The following is a 21,853-nucleotide window of genomic DNA, read 5'->3' on the forward strand; positions in this document are numbered from 1 at the left end:
AAGTGCCAGTGATTCCACTCCAGAGCTGCTCTGTTCTGTAGCGCGCTGTCACACGTTTTGCTGGTCCTTTGACCAGTATCCTCCTAACTGTGCTTTACTTACTTCCTTTTGGCCCAGCTTATCCCAGGTTATTCTTGTAGGGTGACCATGACAGCATAAAACAAGAGCCTTCCCTGTGCTAGGCCAGGACTCGTCAGATTCAGGCAGGTTGAGTTAAGCTGTCCAAGAATCCCTTCGTTTTACAGTTTTTCTGTTGGCTCTGGCTCAGAAGCTCGTGTTGAAAGTGTAGGGGGTGAGAGATCTCAAAGAAATCCAGATAAGTGGTTATGTAGTAAGAGGAGGCTGAATTTTGTGTTTTCCCACCCTCAGATATGTAGATTTTTATGGGGTAGGATGGAGAACTAATTCAAGAACTTAGCCAAAAAAAGTATACAGTGAATGCATTCACAGGACAGTATGAAGATGTTTGTATTGATAGGAATGTATTTTACAATGAGATTATTGTGACATGGATATGTAATTAGAAACATACCAGATTTTCTTCTTTGCTTATTTGTTGACTTAATGTTTAGATTAAGAATGGTAAAATGTGGTTATCTACTGAATATTAATACAGGGGTTGTTTTTGTTTTCAAGTATTGCTTTTCTTCTGTTGGTTGATGGGTTTGGGGTTGGTTTTTTTTCCTTCCTTGAGGCAGAACCAAGCAGATAAATGTTGCTTTCTGCTGGTACTATTTTGAAGCAGTCTTAAGAAGTCAATTATGGACTAGGTTCCTCTGAGCTAGGTTTAAATGTCACGAACATCCTTCTTCAGAGGTTTCAAGGTTATGATAGGGTGAAATGTTTCTGAAGTATTACAGCTGATAGGGAATTGCATGGAAATAAATCTAGGGGTCCAGTTAAAATGTATTTCAAAAAACTAAAGAGCTGCTTGTTAAGCTACTAAAATCTAAGATTGATTTAGATAAGCGTCCTTGTTTAACATCCTTAATGTTCGTAAAAGTGTGATAGAAACTTGCTAGTTTTCTTATTTCTAATCCTGATACTACATACCCTTTAAAAAACCTAAATGTACACCTGTAACCTACTCACTTTTTTCCTCCAGTAAATTTGCTGTTTGGTGGTATTTCCAATCTTTGAATTAATAAGACTTTTTTTAAATAGGGTACGTGGAGGGGATGAGGGGATGGTGTGTCTTTATCAGCCTTACAAAATTAGCATCAACAGTTCTGTTGCTCTTACTGTCTCCATGCCATCAGTAGATGGTACCTTTCCCCTGCTCTGCCTGTTACTCAGCCAGAGCCTGAGCAGGAGCTAAATCCTTATGTGGACATACAGTCTCATGATAAAAAAGAATATTGTCACTATTCCTGTGACTGGGAAGAAAAATTTAAAAAGCTGAAAAGATCTTTTGGAAATCTTGAGCTAGTGAGAGTGGATACTCCTGCTGTGGTTACGTTTAATAAAAATTCAAAATACAGTATGACATGTGTTGCATACTTGAAAGCAAGTAAGTTTCATAATTACTTGGTCTTGTAAATGTTACTTTTAAACATGCGAGAATTTTACAGTTGGTACCTTGATAAACTGAAATTAATTCCTTGGAAAATGGAATTGTTTGTCTCAGTGACCATTCTCTGCTCCCCAGAAAAAACTAATTAGTTATGTAACTCATGTTGTAACTGAAGGAAGACAAAAAAAAAATTACAGCTGAAAGTATTTTTTTTTTAAAAAAATACTCATGCATACTTAGGCAGAAGTGTTTAAACAGGAGTTTAAGGTGCTGTTACTACAAGGGGAGCAGTTAAAACTGAGCATGTAATAATGCATTTATAGTTTTGTGATCTGGGAGGAGTTTATTCTTTACAGTCTGCTGTAATACTTTTCTATGCCAAAATACCAAGAATATCAAAACTGTGCTTCAGATAGAGCAGATAGACAGAAATGGCTTACTGTGTGTCTTTCACTGTCCTGGGGGATATGAGTAGCAAAATGCTTCTAAGGATTATGAAAGAAATTTTACCTTTTTCTTGTAAAACTGAAATTTGGATAAAGCATGTTCACGTACCTTGTGACAGCCAGTTGATAGCTTATAAAGTAAGTTTTTCAAAGCATTAGCAGTACTAATGTATCAGTTTCCAGATCTGTGAGGGCTTTTTTAACATAGGGCAGAGCTACACGGTGATAATTGATTATTGCAAACTATTGTAGAGACCAACGCTTTAAATGGATTTAAAGAGGGTAGAAGAGTACGTTCATGGTGAGTAGATAGATGCCTCTTCAGAGTTATGAATAAATTTTGCAGCAGAGGAAATAAATGTAGTGGGATATCCAGAGAAAGAGCATCCTAATCATTCTCTGAGTTTTGTACTCTTGCCCTCAACATTTCTTCCTGACTCTTTAAGGTCAAGGCATAGGAACGATGGACCGATCTACCTCTGCAGTAGAGCTGTATTTATACCGCAGTATTTCATCTGCTGCTTTTGTTTCAGTACAGTTCTTAACTCAAATATGTGTAAAATCTCAAAGTAAAAAGGGGAATGGAAAAAATACCCAGGAAGTGATAAGAGGATTGGTCATTACAAGATACTGTACAGTGATTGATAGAGAAGGTTCAATAATGATGACTTTTTTTTGTCCCCTTTCCTTCTGCCAAAAGTAATTCTTTATTTTCTTCAACTAACAACAATTTCTTCCCATAGTGGAATCTGGTTTTCCTGTAACCCTCAATTTTTCCTTTACAGATCTAATTTGAATCAGCCTTCATTCTTTCCTATTGGAGGTGATTAGTGTAAGCTAAAGAATCGTGAATGAAAGGTTTTGATAGTGGAGATGTGGAAGGAATAAATGACTTTAAAATGCAGTAACAGCCTTGACAGAAGTAACATAAGGAAAGGCAGGGTGAGATGTTTATAAGAATGTCATCTTGAATGATTGGGTAATAACTGAATTGCCAAAGTTAATCAAGAGGTGACTTAGGAGGCAGATGGATTCACTTTTAAGATTTTTAGCTCAAGGAACTGTTGAGACATCAGAGGAGATACTTTCAATTTCAAGTTTAAAGACGGTGGGGCAATGGGGGAAATTTTTGCAATAAAAAATAGTGTCCAAATAATTCCTATAGTAGTTTGTCATACAAGGGTCAAAGAGGAAAAGTAGGAAAGCAAATGAAATTGATAGAAGGAATATATAGTATAATAACTGTACCACCTTAGTTTCCTTAGGTCTTAGTCTAGTTGCTTTCTTACAATATGAAGAGAAAAGCAAAGATTTGAATGAAAAAAAAATTTAAGAGTTTTATTAGCTGAATGTAATCTAAACCCGAAACAAACAAAACCAAACTGCTACCTTACATCTTGATGTTTTGATCTTTTTTGCTCTGCTGCACAGAGGTTGTTGAAAACCTTTTCTTTCTTGGTGTATTTAAAGTGACCTTTTTGCACTAAGAAAATAAGTGGTGTAATTACTTGTAAGTTAATGGGAGATATACTACTAATAAAACTATTGAACTGTAAATATTTCAATCTCATTGAACTTTATCTAGTCATACGTTTTGTGTATATGTTTCATTTTGCGTGAAAAAAAGTAACAGTATTGCTTTAGCACTTCTGTGCAGGGAAATAGGAGAGTATAACTGTTGAAGTGTAAACATTACCTTTGAACTCTGCCTTTGTCTACTTATTGAAAGATTACTGTGTTTGGGTTTAGAAATGTCTTTGAAGCTATATGGATGAAAGTACATTGTTTAAACAAAAGTAGTTGTAGTTTGTGTGCATGTGTATGCCATGTTGTTTCTGTAGTTATTTAACCAAGCGGATCTGCAATGCACTTAGAGTTTAATTTCAGTTTGTATTAAAATATATTTTCATCTCAGCAAAACTTGCAGAATACTAACAGAGTAAGGTAGGCTTAGACACATTACATATAGACACTTGGAAATTTTTCCTGGTGCAATAATACTTTCTTACATACACAATTGAAAATTAAGTGTTGCAGATGAAAGTAGAAGCTCAATGCAGTGTAGAATTTATTTTAGATTATTAGTACTGTGGAAGCACATTCTTAGTATAGCTAATTTAATGTCTCCACTGTTTGTGAAGTAACTGTGTGTGAGCAAGTCATGCTTTAAACATAAGTGTTTATCACTCTATGATACTGAGAATAACAGAATACTTTGCAGGTTCTGCATAAGGTAATGTGTGTAATTACAAGATATTTGCTCTCTCCATGGATTCAGGGTTTTATTCCCCCTAACCCCCTTCTTTTCTTCTTGGGCCTGTTGAAGCTTTCTTAACCTACTTGTATGTATCAGGGTCCTCCTTGGAAGCTCTGGGAGTTACTAGTGAGACAGCTTGTGAGGTTAGTAACCCCAGCTGTCCACCTTGCTCTTTTGTTGGAGGTCAGCGCCTCTGTGGCAGTATCAAGCAAGTGGCAGCTCATCAGCCACAGCTGTTCAGAGCCTGGCATATTAATTTAAACTGCCATTGATTCTGGTTTAGGCCATGCTAGACTTGCCACCGACAATACTTGCTCGTTTCTCCTACTCTTTCTGTGGAGGTGCTACCCTCCTCATGTTTTGTGTCTGGAGCTTGTAATAACCCCAAATGTGAGTTTCTAGGGTGAGTGTTGAGACTCACAGATGACAGAAGAGCTGTTAGCTGACTATTCATATAATTCAAGAGTTCTAAAGAGGGTGAAAGGGCACATTTCAGCAATTTAAAGTTAGAAGGGCAATATAGCTAACGTGAAGAATAAACTTAACAGTTAAATGTAATTTGCAAAGTGCATATCTAAAATTTTGTTTCCTAACACTTTAAAGAATAATTCCCTACCTGCCACATGTGTGTTTTAGAAGAGTATAAAGGAGCAGCATCTCTACTACTTCGTTTATATGGCCTATCCAGCTATTAAAAGGCTGCTTTGGAAGAGCAATGGAGACTGCTCCTTTGAGAATATCTGTGTGTTATTTACAGTGATTTGTGAGAACAGCTAGGGAGTTTCTCCTATGGGCATGGTAAACAGGTGAAGAAAATGAGGATTAAGACTTAACCTTGCCAAGCAGCATTTTTTATTACCAAATTGTGATGATGTCGAACTTCTTGCCAGTCTTGTCTCTGCTGTTTGTATGTATTGAGCAAATACTGTTAAAGAAAGATTTTCTCTTGCCCATTGCAGTGAGGAGTGCTGAATTTGATGATTTACAAATTCTGTGGCTTGCTTATGAAGTCACATTTACAAGTGTGTTTTTTATCTTTTTCACAAAATAATGTATCGGTTAATTACGGCAGCAGTTTATCTTATGGGTACCAGAACAAAAACCTACATCCACGTTGACAGTTTTAAGCATTTTGAGGGCAAGCAGTTTCCTCCTTGTGAAATGTTTTATCTGTTGGCCTTTCCTAATACTGGATCACAGGTCACTTACTTTACAAAGGGGCACCATAGTGTCTTGGTCAGATACCAGAGGGAAAGGATTTGCATTTGTCTCAGTAGGCAGCAGCGATTCTTGTGTTTAAGGCATGGCTGGTAGCAGTCTGGAGGGGGTTGGTTTGTGTTTTCGGCTGAGGGCCGTGTTGATAAGTAATGCTTTCTGTCCACAATAACTTGAAACTCCGTGTTCCAGGAGTAAATAAAAAAGAATGGAGGAGTTTAAGGTCTCCCTTCTGTTACTTTTTCCTAGAATGTTCTTACTCTCAGCTCTGTTTGGAAAGCGTATCCTTTAATAACTAAAATTATACCCACAACGTAAGCATGAGGAGTCAGGGCTCTGTGAATAGCATTATCAAGTTGACTCTTTTGACCTTGGTAATTACTAATCTGTGCAATCGGGTATTTCTGAGCCTTGTCAGCCTTGCTTGTTAAAAATGTTATTTATTTGATTGGGTTTTACAAGCCTTGAGTAGGAAAAGAGGATTTAAAGAGAAAATCTGAAAAAAGAAACCCAACCCCATGTTTATTCTTAAGGGGTAGAGGTCTTCTAGAGGGGAGCTGGCTTGCAGAGGGGGAAGACAGTATTCTTATGCTAATCCACGCTCTGGATAAGGAGCAAAGCAGCCGTGCAAACAATGGAAGTGGAGCCAGAAAGTCTGCTCTGCAGTCTAGCACGCCTTGAAAAGCATGTCAGGCAGGGCGCCTAGGGCTGCTCCGGGGAGGGGCCCGAGCAGAGGGGAGAGCTCCACTCCAACTTACTTTATGGAGCTGGCAGCTAGCCATAAGACTTGGAAAAATCTTACTACCTAGAAAACAAGAATCAAGGGTGGAAGTGAGGGGAAGAGATGTAGCTGCAGTCTATTTTTCACGTTAAAAAACCCAAGCCCCCAAAACCCTGCTGAATTGTCTCATTGCTGCTCTTCTCTTCTTTGTACCAAAATCGAAATTTCAAGCGACGTCTTTCTGAAATAGTTACCATTTTTTCGAAACGGTGGTCTGCGTGAGACGCAGATTTTAGCAACGTGCCCCTCCTCACAAATTAGCTTACACTACCCCCATGTGGGCAAAACGTTCAGATCGGAAAGCGTGTTGGAAGCTGGAGCTGCAGGCTGACCTAAGGATGGCGTTGGGGGGCTTCTGGTTTGCTGCTCCTTGCTCCTTCTCTTGTAGGAGAAACCGATGTCAGCGACTTCGGGGGGGAAAGCATGGGTTTGTAGAGCATGCTTTGTTATTGATTAAATTCAGTAACAAAAAAAAGGCAGGCTGTTTTGCTTAGGCACCATGAAATGAAATGAAAAATACGCTCTTTAACCACTGAACAAACTCCCAGTTTCTGGGGAACTCCTAATGAGTACCAGAATTTGCACAATCACCTTTGCTTTGGAGACAAAAAGTAGTTGTGAATTTGTTTTTCTAGATTGGACAAAGTTTATAGGTGTAACAGAAACAAGCTAAGACCGTGGGATCTAAGTATAATAAAAGTTTACCCTGTCAGTTTTTTGGTCTGGGGATTTTTTTGACATAGATTAATGAACAATTGTCCTTAAATTAGGGAAAAAGTACTGTAAGGTTGTGAAAACACTCATTAGTCTTCTTTAGAGTGCTGAAAGGGATGCTGCACTTGAGAAACCCTTCCTGTGAAAGCATTTGTGCTTTTAAAGGCACTGGCCCTGATTTTAGGGTCCATTGTTCACTTTTTATAAAGTGAACAAATATATATTCAGGATTGAGGCACAGCTTTTTCCCTTCCTTAGCCTAGTTAATTGTTTGTATAAAATAAGTGCAATTCAGAACCAAAATATGTGATAGGCCTTGTAGTGGTATAGTATGACAATATTTTCAATAGTGACACGTGAAATTTGTAACAATTTTAATTACTCCTCTCTTGTTGCTTTTGTTTAGTGAACAAAAGGCATTTTTTAAGTAATTTTTTTTTTCCAAACAAAATTTAAAAGGCTTCAGTTACATTCCCAGTTTGGATTTCTTAGATTTAGAGATGGAATGTATTACATGTGGAGACTTTTCTCCCTGTTGACATTGATTGGTATGACAGGAAGGCACTAACAAAAATGATAAATAGATAATAAAAATATTTAAGAGTGATAGCTTCTGGGTACAATAGCAGCAGTTGATGTCATTTATGGTAGAAGCAGCATGGGTGTCTGCCAATTGTCTTAAGGGCAGAAGCTCTCAACTAGCTAATCGCCAAAGTCATGGAGTTGAAAGAGGGGAAATGGGTCAAGATGAATAAAATTGTGTAGTGAAATCCTATTTAAATATGCTCAAATAAGAGAATGTGTCATGTTTGTAACACACTAGGGTATGTCTGAATACCTGATGGTACTGGGAAAACAATGTTGCTGAATTTCATTACTGTTAATTTAATGGCACAAACTTTGTAGCAGTTAGTTAATTGGAATTCCAGAGTAACAGTAAGATGGGCATGCAGGAGTCCAATGAGTGGCGTCCCCAATTACCTAATTGTGCTGGGCATGGTAAAAAGCAGCTAGGCTTTAATTTCTTCATGGTTAACAAGTTTGTTTATGAAACAGACAGATATGTCATAATTTAGTAGTTTGGCTTCTGAGTTCTGCCCTAATGTACACACATCTGATATTTGCAAGCAGTGTGAAATCTTCCTTTCATAAGATTTCTGTTAAGAGTATCCGAGGTGGATTTTGGTGAACTTTCCAGCTGCTCAAAAAAAAAAAGTCCTTTTCTAAGACCTTGAACTCTTGCTGCAGAAAGCAGTTGTTAGTGGCTTACATTTTCTGAATGAACAAACCCACCGTTGCAGTCCATGCATGTTAGACATGTGTCATAAATATCCCACAAATAAAACTCAGATACATTTATGGGGTTTTTTGACAAGTGTGTAATATACACATACAAGTGTGCTACATTTAACATTTCAGATTTTGTAGTGGTTTCTAGAGGGAGCAAGAACATTGAAGTAATTTACACAGTCTTCTGCTTTATAAATGTATGCAGTCACCGATATTTTTAAATAACTCTAATTCAGTCCATGATTTAGTGGAATTATTTTTGTGAGTTTACACAGATTAGTGCCTAAACAAATAGGGCCTTATTGGAAGTAGGTTTTGTTGATGACCATGCAGCCATGGCAGTCTTCTCCAGCAACTGTATGATTTCTTCATAGATTTTTGTTGTGGATTTACCTGTGTTTTTAATTTAATATATCTGACAGTACTTATGCATAGCTAGTTCGGCTGTTTCAGTAGGCATGCCTTGCAATAAAGTAGTAGAAACAAGTTTTAAAAGTACACTTGTACAAGTATTTGGCAGAATTACACAGTACAGAATCTGAAACCCGTTGCAACTTCCTTCTTGTTATGGCATTGGTTAAATTAGCTTATTCAAAGTCAAATACTCAGAAGTTAATTGTAACTCTTTTTGTATTGTGAATAACGAAATTGACTTGTAAGGGCTCCTGGATCACAGTCTCCTCCTGTCGTGTCACCTGCAGCTACATGAGATGGTGGCCTTTGTAAACTAAAGGCTAATTAAGTTTTTGGACACTATTTAGTTTGCAAATCTGCCTTAGAACCTTCTAACCAGTGGTTAGGAATTGTCTTCTAATTTCTGATCTAAATAAATTTTAATGGCTAATCCATATGTAGTTGTTGTTGAACCAGGAATTTTCTTCAGGTTGAATAGCTGTCTTTTTTTCCTAGTGTTTATTCCTGTGTTACACTTTCAAAGAGAAATCATTTTGCTGTCAACTTTCACACTATTAATATTTCATTTATTTTTGTCTCCATTCATAGGGCTTTCCTGTTCTCCAGATAATATTATCAATCCTAGGCATATGTTGGATTTATCTATCATACTGTCTCGGTGCTGTCCGTGTTTTACCGTTTCTCCTGGGAAGGCTCCCTAGGAAATCCTAGAGTTGTGTTTGTCTGTTTGTCCCAGCAACATCACATGGATGTGTCTGATGTTCTGTAATTGTTAAGTCTACTTGACTCCTTGGACATAGCATCTCTTATGCATGAATGCCTAGTCTATGTGAAGCAGAAATTCTTCAGGGTTACCAATATGCATAACTTTTCCAATTTCATGCCCTTGTATTTCATTCTGTTTCTGTAACTTCGGTTCTTCATGTGATCCAAATATTCCTGCATAAAACCAACACTCAGCTGAATTGACAATTCATGTATGTCAGCTAGGTCTATCAAAGTTTTACTTTCTGTGTTTAGCTCATTAATGAAAACGGTAAGTATTCTTGAATCGGGCTGATTCAGGAATCAAGGTCCTTGAACGTCATTTGAACTACACTGGTAATCTCTGTTCTTGAAATTACTTGTCATCTGCCCTATAGTGAATTCTTTACTGTTCTTACAATCCCTCTTTTCTTCATCCAAATTCATAGTTTTCTTTGTGGTAGCGTATCAGGCTTTTTAAAGTTTTAATACAAAAGTTGTTGCTGCATACTGGCTTTGACTGACAGTCCAGGTTATTTCTGGCATTCTCTTCCACCTCAAAGTTCTGTTCAAAACTGTACCTGTCATTGAAGTAATACCCTTATGGTTACCTAAGTTGCTTCTTATCCCCGTTACACATAGGAGACTCAAATGTTTTTCAGTTTTGCTTTGGCAAATATATTTAGTTGGTATTGTATGTACTGCTGCAGATGTTTTGAAATGTCTGTTGACATGGATTTAATGTTCTAATTCTTGTGAAGTCTGAGACTGACATTTCTTTTTTCATATGTTCCCCTTTTACAATACTGTCTTTGTTCTTATGTTCAGCACTATCATTCTTTATTGAAATTTGGGACAGTGCAGCTCATTTCGTTTGGGGATCATGCTGTTAAAAATATTACAGAGCCACATCTAAAGAACAGTTACCACTGAACTGGTTTTAGAATCGTTTTGGACCATATGACAAATCTTGCACACTTCAGCTTCGTATGTTTGGAGTCGTATGGAGTGTAGGGCTAGACTGCCGTGATAGTGCTGTGAATTCACAGATGAGTTCCAGTTCAGACACCATCCCACCCCACCCCCCAGTTTTAATAACAAAAGCATTTTCTTCAATAAACTAATTTTAGGAAGGATAATAAATTATACTGTAGACTACAGTGGGTGTTACAGTTGATGAATAAATAACTTTTTAGCAGAATATAGTTGAACGCTTCTTCATGGCTACAGTAGGAAAAAAGAGAGATTGAGGACTTGGAATTCAACTGATTGGCTTATGGGTTTGAATTTCTTCAGCATGCTCTGTTGGCAGAGTAGTGTTTCAGGTGTTAATTGGCACTTTAACATATTTGAAGTAGCCATTCAGTTGTGTCATTTTACACTGTTAATATCGGACAAATTTTGGAGAAGTTCCAGCTGTCGCTCACTTTAGATAGCGTGCCTTAGTGGGGGGCTACCAGTCTTCCTCTTTAATGGGAATCCAGAAATGGTTCAGAAAAGCTGTCACTGCAGCCTCTTCAGTTTTGTCAAATGTATTTTTTTTTGTTGTGGTTAGTTTTGGTTTTAGTAAAAGATACTATCACAGGAAGGTCATAACTGCATTGTTGGGGGGTGTGGCATTTGTTAGAAGGAGTAAAACAACTAGTCGGTTTTTGGAAACTTTTTCTTTAATGCTGTTAAACTGCATAGCTATATTGGAGTGCCACAGGTGATTTTAAGAACAAAATGTTCTCAAAATAGTTTTCGTTTCTGGGAAAGAGCAAAATAGGCTATTAGAGACCTGATTGTCTTTGTTTAGCTCAGAAACTTACATGAGAAAAAGGAAGAACAGCTCAAAGGATGACTAAAACCCACTTGAAATCTCTTCTGATAGTCATGGGAGGAAGGCTCTGCTGAATATTACTGCGGTGACTGAAAAAAAATATGCCTCAACCCGTCTACATTATGTTTTTGACAAAACTTTGTTGCTTCTGTAGTGTGGGCAGTAGAATAGGACATGTGCCCACACTGCAGTTCATGTAGTCCACTTTGGGACTTGTTACTGTAAATGGCTAGTTTTCCATTGATGGCTTAAGCTCACCTGCCCAGCGGTGAAATGTTGCAGCGAGGCTTATCGGAGCTTGTCTGCCCAAGGTTTGCAGCCAGCTGCCGGGCTTTCCTGGCTAAGGGCGAACTTGACCCTGACAGTAGCAGCACAGAAAGATAAGTAACAGTATTAAGGTGTTATGTGCATTTCAGCGGAAGAGAAGGGAATTGCAGCCCTTCTGGGTTTTACTTTCCATTTTAGAGGTACTTTTAAATGCTGAAAAGCATTTTAAAATCAGAATGATTTTTAAATGGGGAATTATAACAGAGCTTGTCCTCGGCGTCATTTTATTACATGTAAATACATATAAAATGTATATAAAAACATTTTAATACATATACATCTGTAAGAAGTGAAATATTGACGAAAGGAAGATTCAGTCAAGTCAAAATACCGGTTCTAAGTGGAGAGCATTATATTCTTGAATAGGCCTGGACAACATTTTTGAATAATACCTTCAATTGTCTCACTGAACAAAAATCACCATGAAATTTCAAATGAGTTGCATTAAAATGTTCTTTTTTCCAGTTCTTGATTTCTTTCATAATGTACTGTGTGCTATGGTGGTAGACACACATTGCACATTAAGCACCTGAGCCACTCTCTTACCCTACGGAACTGTGGAGCGAGATCACCAACTTTCTGAAAGTTTAACAACACTCCTCCCCTTGACATGCAGAAGAGTGAGAATACGTAGTCCTTACTAAAACTTGCACCAAGGCAGACAGAAATGATTTTAAGATAGACTTTAAACAGATTATTAGTGGGTTTTTTCCTCTTTCATGGACTGCAAAAACAATACTGTAAATAAAGCCTTTGGTTTTTTACTATATACAAGCTGTTGGCAGTTTTTGTCTTCCACGTGTTTTATGAAGTTCATTGCAGCTGAAACACAGAATAAAGTCATAGTACTTACAGACTGACGTTGCTGGCCCGATGTTTTTATAGCTAGAAGGACGTTCCCTGCCAGCTGTCAGAATCGGTCCTGTTTCTTATGATTAGGAAACACTAAAAGAGAGTGAATGTTGCTTTTACCTCTTGCCTTGCCAGGAAGTTTTATTTCAAGGTTACTAGTGCTTAGGACGTCTGCAAATGGTGTCGTTTGAGGCCGTCCCCCGGCAGGACTGGTGGCAAATGCCGGGGCGGCTGGGTGGCAGTGGTGGTGGGCAGGCGCCCGGCCGGAGCTCACCCCCGGCTTCCTCTGGCGCAGGGATGCTTTGTTGCTTCATTAGGGAGAAGTCAGAGACGTGTGAAAAGTAGGCCAGGGGTCAGGGCAGCCTGCCCTGGCCCTGCTGAAATTGAAAGTGACGGACACCTCCCAGCTCAGCCGCTAATTTGCCTCCATGTTAAATGCCTCCGAAGCACTAATTAAAATGAAAAGTTCTTGGGTCTCACCGACAGACAGATTGAGTTATTGATGGGGGAAGCGGCCACCAACAGTAATTGCAGCGCATCCCTGAGCGAACACCGGTTTTGGCATTCATGAGCAGCGCCAGGCTGACAGGGGTCAGAAGGGTCAAGCCCACTGAAACAAGAGGCCGAGGGAAGGCAAAATCAGCCCTCTGTTTGTCTTTGTGCAACGTCGCTTTTGTTGCGATTAACCATTTAGGTGTTCGAGCTGCTTTTTAGTCCTTTGAGGCCCAATTATGCTTCCCTTGTGAATCGCTGTAGAAAGTTCGTTAAGCGGAACGTTACCACAAACTGTTGCAGTCTGAAAAAGTAACTTCTTATTCAGTTTGGCTGTCTTGGCTATGTGTTCATCCACCTGATGAGTAGAATTATATTTTATCTTTGGAGCAAATGGCATGTGCATATAGTAGCATCATTTTTCAGGAGGGATTATTTTGTACAAAACTTGGGTATACAGAAAGGTATAAGGATTTTGAATTGGAGTTAACAGATTAATAATAAATGCTCATTGGTAGTGTGGACTGAGCTAACTTTCTTTTTTCCAGAAAACACTGTATGAAGTAGTAGTCTACAGTAAGAGGGACTGGGATATAGTCAATGCTAAGTAAGAAGTTTCTTAATTCAAATGTTCAATGAGGTTGTGGTGGTGTTTTTTTTAAAGATAGTACTATTCTAGAAGCCAAAAGTAAAGTTGTAAGTAAATTAGGTAACTAAACCAACTATTTTAATACAAATTTAGATTTCATCCAGCAGAGACTAGGTTTTTCTTGCAATAAAGCTTCTCTGTAAGCATTTTTTCAACTGGTGGCTCAACGTGGTGGTGTCCTTTCTCCCACAAGATTATGGGAAGTCACCACTGGGTTTCATTTTTAAGAGAAATAATGAGTGTAAATTTAAATTTCTGTAAAAAAAAAATATTCATTTTCAATTACTGTTACATGTTCATCTGTTGAATGCTACCTGAAAGCTGTATGTGAGTATAAAATATATGGCTGTGACTAGTGAGTTAACATGTCTAACATTTTTGGTAGGCATGTAAAAACATTCCTGTGGGTTGTTACCAAAAATGCATATTTCAGAAGAATCCTGCTATTCAGTCGAGTAGTAAATATGGCTGATGTTTTGAGTTATTAATCTTAATAAGCATAGACATTTTTAATTAGTTTTTGCAGCCACATGGTTATGATCAATGTGACGAAAAATCTTGAGGGGGTTTTCTTGTTTTAGAAATGCAAGGAGTTTCTTAACACTTTGTTTTACTGTATCTTTCAGGAAACGAAGTTGGAAAAGTTACAAAAGCATCTTCGCAGTCAGGCGCCAAATCTTGTATCAGGCTTCACCAAACAGACTAAGCTTAACCTTTGTCAAGCAGAAGGGCCAGTCGCCTTGCACAGGAAGGATTAAAAGTGAACAATGACTCGATTGAGAGTTTATGAGCGATTGCTTGGAGCCTATCTGCTCATCATTCTCCATGTTCAAGGTAAATATGTACTAGTGGAAATAAGTTTATATTTTTAATCTCAGAGTCATGTGTATTCCAGTGGTTGGGGTAGGTTTTTTTGTTGGGGGGGTGTGTTCTTTTGCAGGCAGGTGGCTTATCTGCCTGACGTGCATATAGACACTTCCCTAAAAAGGACATTATAATGGTCATGTGTTGTTGTAGCATAGATATTAGATTAAGTCTATTTTAGCAAATGCTTAAATAGAAACAGTACCAGAAATGCATAGTACACTATGGAGCAAGTTATGTGAACAGCAGAATTGAAGGTTTGACTTTCTGAATTTGTTCCCTGTATGTGTGCATCTTTGATCCCTTTAAACTTGACTCACTGAAGAAGTTGCAGAGTGTGGTTCTCCATGCCTTCTGATGCTCCCGACAGCCAAGAGATAGTGTGGTGTGACAAATCTAAATAAACTTGTTACAGCTACTCAGTGGGCCACAGTGAGGCTATGGGATGTTTGCGATAGTCTGGTTTTTAGTTGGCGAAGATACTCGTTTGTATGTCTGTTGCCTTTCCAACCATCAGTTATCAAAAGTTTCTGCAAGTCCAGCTATCGTTAGGACTTTTAACTCCTCAGTTAAATTGGGTTGAATTAAAAAGAAAAGTATTGGGAACTGACCAATGTGAGTGTCTCCGGCTCTATCAGGAACGGAAGTCTTAAGTCTGAAGATTATAACTAGTTTGTGGGAAAATCCATTTTATTATTATTTTCTTAGTCCTTATTAGCAACTGTACTGTACCTGTTAGATCTGATTCTGTAGTTACTGTAGTTCAGAGAAGCGTTAGAATAGCAGAATGGTATCTGAGCTGTTAGTGGTATTGCATTCTCATGTTTGGGACATGAACAGTAGCACTCTGCATGCCCACCAAGTATGTACATCCATCGTTGGTCTCTGTGTTAGATTTCTGATTCTCCCAGCTGTGCACCTCTCATGTTTGAGTACACAGAGCTTTCCGTATGTTTCAAGGGAAAAGCAAGGCTGATTGGCAGTGCCAATTTCAATACTTTAATATAAAAGGTTTTATGTTCTCTTTCCATACTTATATCAATTAGTGCTTAGTGCTTGATTTTATTTTGAGATGTTCTTTGAGCTATTTACTTTCAAGAATAACAGTTCAGTGAACCTATTAAAATGGGGAGAGGAGGAAGCCTGGTTAAGTACCTAAATAGCAGTCTTTCTGTTCTGTTTCTGGTGGGTACTAGTGGATTAAAGGATTTAGCAGAGCTGTCTCTGGTGGGGCTATGCTCAATACGTAGCTTGACAACTGATTTGTAACAGCAAACTTGAATCAGATGTATAATGGCCTGCCCCTTCCAAGCCACCTGATCCCACCTCATCCCCTGTGCTGGTATTTATCCTCCTGTAATCAAGTGCCAAGGTGTACTTGGGAACTATTGGAGCTTCTAACCCTGGGAGGAGCACTCAGGCAGTGCACAAGACTGTACCCTTAAACATAACCCAAAACTTTATTAAGCAGTAAATATAAATGACACTGAAGATATTTCTCTGGAATTGACCAGGGATGAGCTGTCAGCTACACTAGTAGACCCAAATTAAATGAATAGCGAGCATGTCAGTGCAAGGAGGATCATCTTTAAGCTCTTTCAAGTACCATCCCACACACACATTCACAGCTAAGCTTTAATGGAACAGAAGTCCTCTCCCAGGATCTTTGCAGAATGGCACTTCATTGAAGATACTTAAAACTGCCGTTCTTCCTTCTGAGTTTCCTGTGGGGTTCAGTCCAGGAGGCTACCATGAGCACACTGAAGGCTTCTGTATCATTGAGTGCAGCCTACAGAACTGTAAACACTTTTCTTCCAAAACTGGGCAAGTGTTCCTGTATAATTGCCAAGTTATTTGAGCGCTTTCATCTTTTTAGCCTGCAGGGGCTCAGAATAGTGTCTCCTAACTTTTAGGTATGTGCTTTAAGTGCTGATGTTTGGCTTCATTTACTCATGTGTGTTTGTGTATGCATGCACATGTATTTCAGAAGTGAGGAAGAGCACGAGTCTTAAGTTTGAAGCTTTGGCATTGCAGCAAGTATTTTGAGGTTGAAAGCAACAAAACAAATACAAATCCAGGATTCTTCCGTCTTTGGTCTTTGTTACATTAGTTAAGCTGGGAGAGGGAAATTCACAAGACCAGTTCCTCTTTCTGTTGTGGACTTAAAATTTTTAATTGATGAGAAATAGCTCAGTCTATTTAGACAGAAATAGCCTAATTTGGATATAGCTGAAGCTTGTAGTACAGATTGACAAATATTTATAGGTAGCTGAAAGGTGATTAGATTCATAATGGGCACAAATCACAATAAATGAAATTTTGTTGAGAAGTTAGGAAAGAAATTTTCACTGTGAATGTGGGTTAAGCATTAGAACAGGCTTCCTGGAGAGGTTGCGCAATACCCTTCTGTAGACAGTCACTTTACCAGAATGACACTGAACAACCTGGTCTCATGTGCAAGTTGGACCTCATTTGACCAGGTGGTGGTACCAGGTGACTTCCAGAGGTCTCTTCCATTCTAAAATAACTCTCAGACATAGCACTTTGCCGTGGAGCTTGTTCTACTAATATTCAAGAAGTTTTGCTGTTTCTTGCAGAAGATACCAGCTGCTTCTCTTCAAGAGGCTGCTGGGAGCGATATACTTTGTTCTCTTTACTGAAGTTATAGTTTCCCCTTTGCATTAGTCAATATTCAGCACTTTACTCAAAGGCAATAGGAACTGAAGGAACAAATTTTTTTCTCTCCAGATACAAACAGGAACAATAATACAAACTTACAGGTCTTACAGTGACTTTAAATTACATTAACTCCTTCCATGATCATATTTATTAATAAATGCTTCAATAAATAACTACTAAAAAATAATACAGGTAAAATAAGTTTAAGGACTGTGTAAAAAAAATATGTTTTTTCAGCTTCTAAAGAAGAAATTGTCTTAGGAATATTTCTGACTTTCAAATCAATACTGAGTGAGTTCTGAAAGCCATGGGAAAGTTGCGCTTGCTGAAATGTTGTTGATTCTTTGATGCAAGTTGCCTAAAGGCTTGTCTTCAAACATGTGAAGTATGCTTGGTTTCTAGGGGTGGTGAGTAGAAAAAGTCAAGTCTTTCTACTTGTCCCTAAATTCATGGAAGAGTTGTGCTTGGGAGGAGGAAAGAATAAAGTTGATTAGTCTTCAAATGTTTGAAATTTTTATAGGAAAGAGGAAATCTAAAGTGAAAAGTCAAAAAAGTGGAAATTTCAAGTGGAAAATAGTTTCAATAAGAAAAATATATGCAGGATGTCAGAAAAATGCATCTTAAAGGAATCAGTAGAAGTGGAGGAGACACATTGTGAGGAATTGAAGAGAATGTGTGATTTACAGAAAAAGGAGGGAAAAGCAAGAGAAAGCAGAAACACACGGCATGTGTACTTTCAGTGACTGGCACCCAGCTTAATGGTTTGCTCTCTTGTTTTGGAGGCTTCTTGAAAAATGGTATGGTTTTCGGGGCTTACCAAGACCTGAGAGAATGATGACAAGTGTGTCTGTATATGTACGTGTATGTATACGCGCCATATTCCTTAATAGGTAACTTTAAAAAAAACAAGTGGCTGCAGGTTTGATTAATGTGAAAACGTTCTTACAACAGCAGCAGAAACCAGACAATAATGTCATGGAATTGCTGAATGGTTGCTGTTTCTCAGGTTGGTACTATGGAGCAGGTGGACACAGTGGTTACCCTCTGGATTGTATCTTCTTTATGGTTTATGGGACTTTTTCACTTCTGTTGAGAAATGGTCGAAAATAATAAGCCTGGGTGGCAGACAGATTTAATAGCAAGCTTTTCAAGAAAAACATTTTTGTATTTCCTTTGTTGCTGTGGAAGGCCTTTGCAATATTTTTTAGACCTGTGACTTGCTCTGCATCTTCATCCACCTACTTTTGCTCATCTAAGGCAAGAGGTTGTCAGCATCATTGTAGTTGAGGGCTGTGGTAAATGTGTTTTTGTTTTCCCACTAGTGCAGGGTGCAGGTTTTAGTTCAGAGAACCAGTTTTACTACAGAGTAGAGTTCTTTCTTTCTTTTTTTTTTTTTTTTTTTTGCAATGCATTGAATTGATGAGCCTAACTGATCAATCTATGGAATGGAGTACTTAATGTATACTTAAACACGTTCTCCTAAGTCTTGTATTTTTGTTACTGTCAGTTTACTGTGTGATGTAATGTTAGATGTGTGGTTCAGCACACCTTTGTGTTCTTTAGAGGCACCACAGAAGACCAGGGTTTTAATCCTTGTAAATTAGTTGACTAAAAAGTATTAATAGCATTCAATATGTATGAAGAAAGCTTTATTAAAAGTTAAATTTAAAAATAATTAATGTTACTATTAAATATTAAAATGAACTTATTAAAGTTGGCATTGTCAGTTAGTGAACTGAAAAAATCTGTTGAGATTTGATTTCACTGTCATATTTAATTTTATTCAAAGATTTGATATAGAAAAGGAGATTACTTCCTTTTTTTTTAACTTTTACGCATTTTCTGAATTTCAAGTGAAATATTTACTGATTTTAAACATATAAACTAATGTGAGATTTAGAAAGTATTCTAAAATCTGCAGAAGGAACTTAGAGTCAGAAGCAGATTCATTCCTTGAGGAGCGTAGTTGTTTTTAAAACACACAGGCAGCACACATGTGATGTTAAACATTTGTCTGATTGAAGTTACTTGAATGGATTATTGAAAGGTTATATATTTCTTTATTATAATCTCACATTTAGTTTTAAGTAACTTACTCCTTAGGAGTCCATTTAATTTAAATTAGAATGCAGTGTACTTTTTTCTTAAAGTAAAATAAACGTAAAATTTTCTTGTCTCTGGCTCTTGTATTGAATACATACGAACAGAGAGCAGTCTTCAGAAGTGACTTCAGTGGGGAAGGGAAGTGGGAGCCTGGGGATTACTGGTTAGGAAGGTAGGGGGGCAGGGGCTGCCTGTCTGTTGAGCAACAGTGTAGCTGCTGGGAGAGCTGGAGGGTGGTAGAGAGATTTTAAAGGAGTAGTCTGGGAACCTGCTGTGATTTTTTAGGAACCAGTTCTTCTAGATGGAGCTACCTCTAACATGCCTGATCTTTGGAGATCACAGCCTTGATACATGAAAAGGCACTACAGGGAGAATTATGGTTGAAACGCCAGACACAGAGCTCATAGAAGCATTTAAGATATTTGCACTCATTAAAAAGATTTTCCTGATTTTTTTAATTATTTTGTGTTTTTAGAAAAAGTACTTTACTCGGGCTGTATCAGTTGTACCAAGGTTTAATTCACATAGCAGTACATGTTTGATCATTATGAAAGCTTGTGATAGGCAGAAAGGTGAAATGTCCTTGTTGGAGTGGATGAATTTGCAGTATCTGCATACTAAAGCAAGAAAAAGTAATTGAAAACTACCACATAAAATTTTCTGGCTATGTTTTTTTCATAGGGAAGGCATATCTAATGTAAAAAGCATTGGTACAAGTTTAATCTTTTATGAAAAGAGCCCAGTGTGGGCAAGCCCAGAGGGTCTGCTAGCCCCAGCATACAGTTTTAGCACCAGCACAAAGGCAGGTGAAGGTGGTCTTCTGAAAAAGAATCCTTTAATTTAAATACTGAATTTATTGGGATTTACAAGCTTGGATCAGAATAGCTACAAAGAAATGCTGATAGTACTGTACTTCTGCTAGGACAAATCCCTTTTAAGGGTAATGTGCTCCGGAATAAAAATGTTTTTATGTGGAACATCTATATTATGAATTCAGAAAGCTGTTGAACAACTTGAATGCTGTAGGCTGTTGGTTCTAGCATTGCAGCTTTATTTGTGGACGTAGAGGGGATACAGTTAAATTATAGGCATAATTTGGCTTTTGTATTTGTCTTCTTTCATTTACTGCTCTCTGTCTCTGCATTTCTTAGTAGGCCGATTTTTTTATGGGTTACACAAATCTTTTCTTAGATCAGAAGAGTTAACGAAATTATATATGTATCCTGGCATTGAGTTGCAACCGAGTTAGCTCAGTTTTTAGTGCTGCTAACCCTTCACTGTCACGCACAGTACTTGTTAAAAATTATCCGTATTAGTATTAGTATTTGAAGCCATGCTTTCAAGTAGACTTACATAAGTTTCTAACCTCGTGGGATTTTTAATATACTGTGCTTCTTTAAAATACATTTTATAGTCTAACTTATTTTCTGTGATTGAAAGAAGTAGTTATTTGAATAATTTATATTTTTCGATCAAGGGTTGGATATGATACACTGGCAGGCATTGTTCTATTTTATTAAAAAAATTTAATTTTAAATGGAAAGCCATTTAAATGTCTCCTTATCTGTAGCAGCTGTTTACACTTCTAGAAATTTAAAATTAATGCATTATGTATGGGACAATGTTGTGATGGGGCAAAGCAGAAGAGGAACTGGGAACTTGGAGGTCCCATCAGCTTGTTTCTATTTATTGTCTTATGCTGTGGTTGCGTGAGAAGAGAATGTTCCAGCTTACTATCACTCTGATACTTTATTGAATATTGTATGTTTTTGAAATGTGGTAAAATACATATTATAGAGCAGTTTGTATGTTTAAAGGTATATGATACTGTCATTCTCAAGCCTGGATAACAGGCTGAAACTGATCCACAGTCTTGAACAAGTCCTCCAGTGTGCAACAGTTCATTTGCTGCTGCTGCGTATTATTTTGCCCCACCAGCCTTCTGCAATTTACGGGTAGAGGGTAGGAAATAATGAAGAAAGAAGCTTTGTTGTGCCTGAAATCTCTGCGTACTGTATTTTGGTGCAGACTTATTTCTTTTGAAGCTGTGTGTATTAATGCATAGCACTTACACCTTTGAAGGTTATGTTAAGATTTATACGTGTGTTCCTTAGCAGCACCGCAGAGCTGACAACTGCATGTCGTGGAAAAGAAGCCATTAATTACATCATCAACTACTGTAGTGTCACAAGATCCCTAAAACATGATCCTCTCTTTCTCTGTCCTGCTCCCAGAAGGGAGATAAAGCAGCGTGAATGGTTGAGAGATGGAGCTCTGAGGGTAGGGGATAAGGAGAACACTAGTGCAAGAAGGTCAGGTGATGTCTGAAGCAAGATGGTCATTTAGGCATATCCTTCAGTCACTCTTGTTCATTTACCCAGTAGTTATTAACCAGGAAAAAACAGCAATGAAACGTTTTGTGGCCCTATTTGGATCTCAATCTGCCCTCTTAAAATATCTCAAGAAATGCAAGCAAAGTCAGCTGTACAAAAGTCAAAGGTGCTGGTTCTTTGAAAATACAGTTATCTATTTCAGATGTTATTTGGTGTGTTCTTCATAAGTCTTGTTACACAATCCATCATAATAAATTAAGAGGAAAAATGTATTTAATCTCAGTTTTAGTATAAAAGGTCTGTATACCTGTAGTCATGCTTCAGTGTTAGTTTACAAAGAATAATAGTGCTTATAAAG

At 37.8% G+C, this 21,853-nt stretch overlaps 1 protein-coding gene across 6 annotated transcripts in view; it reads left to right on the forward strand.

The window, feature by feature from the left end:
- Window positions 1-21,853, forward strand: part of BMPR1A (bone morphogenetic protein receptor type 1A) — an 84,625-nt gene that overhangs the window by 45,065 nt on the left and 17,707 nt on the right. For all 6 annotated transcript variants that reach the window (XM_040607185.1, XM_040607190.1, XM_040607187.1 and 3 more), the window contains one exon: window positions 14,143-14,350. In XM_040607185.1, the coding sequence (XP_040463119.1) occupies window positions 14,284-14,350 (67 nt within the window). In that variant the 5' untranslated portion in view covers window positions 14,143-14,283. The remainder of the gene's footprint in view (window positions 1-14,142; window positions 14,351-21,853) is intronic.

This window comes from Falco naumanni, chromosome 9 (genome assembly GCF_017639655.2).
Source record: "Falco naumanni isolate bFalNau1 chromosome 9, bFalNau1.pat, whole genome shotgun sequence".
Taxonomy (NCBI): Eukaryota; Metazoa; Chordata; class Aves; order Falconiformes; family Falconidae; genus Falco; species Falco naumanni.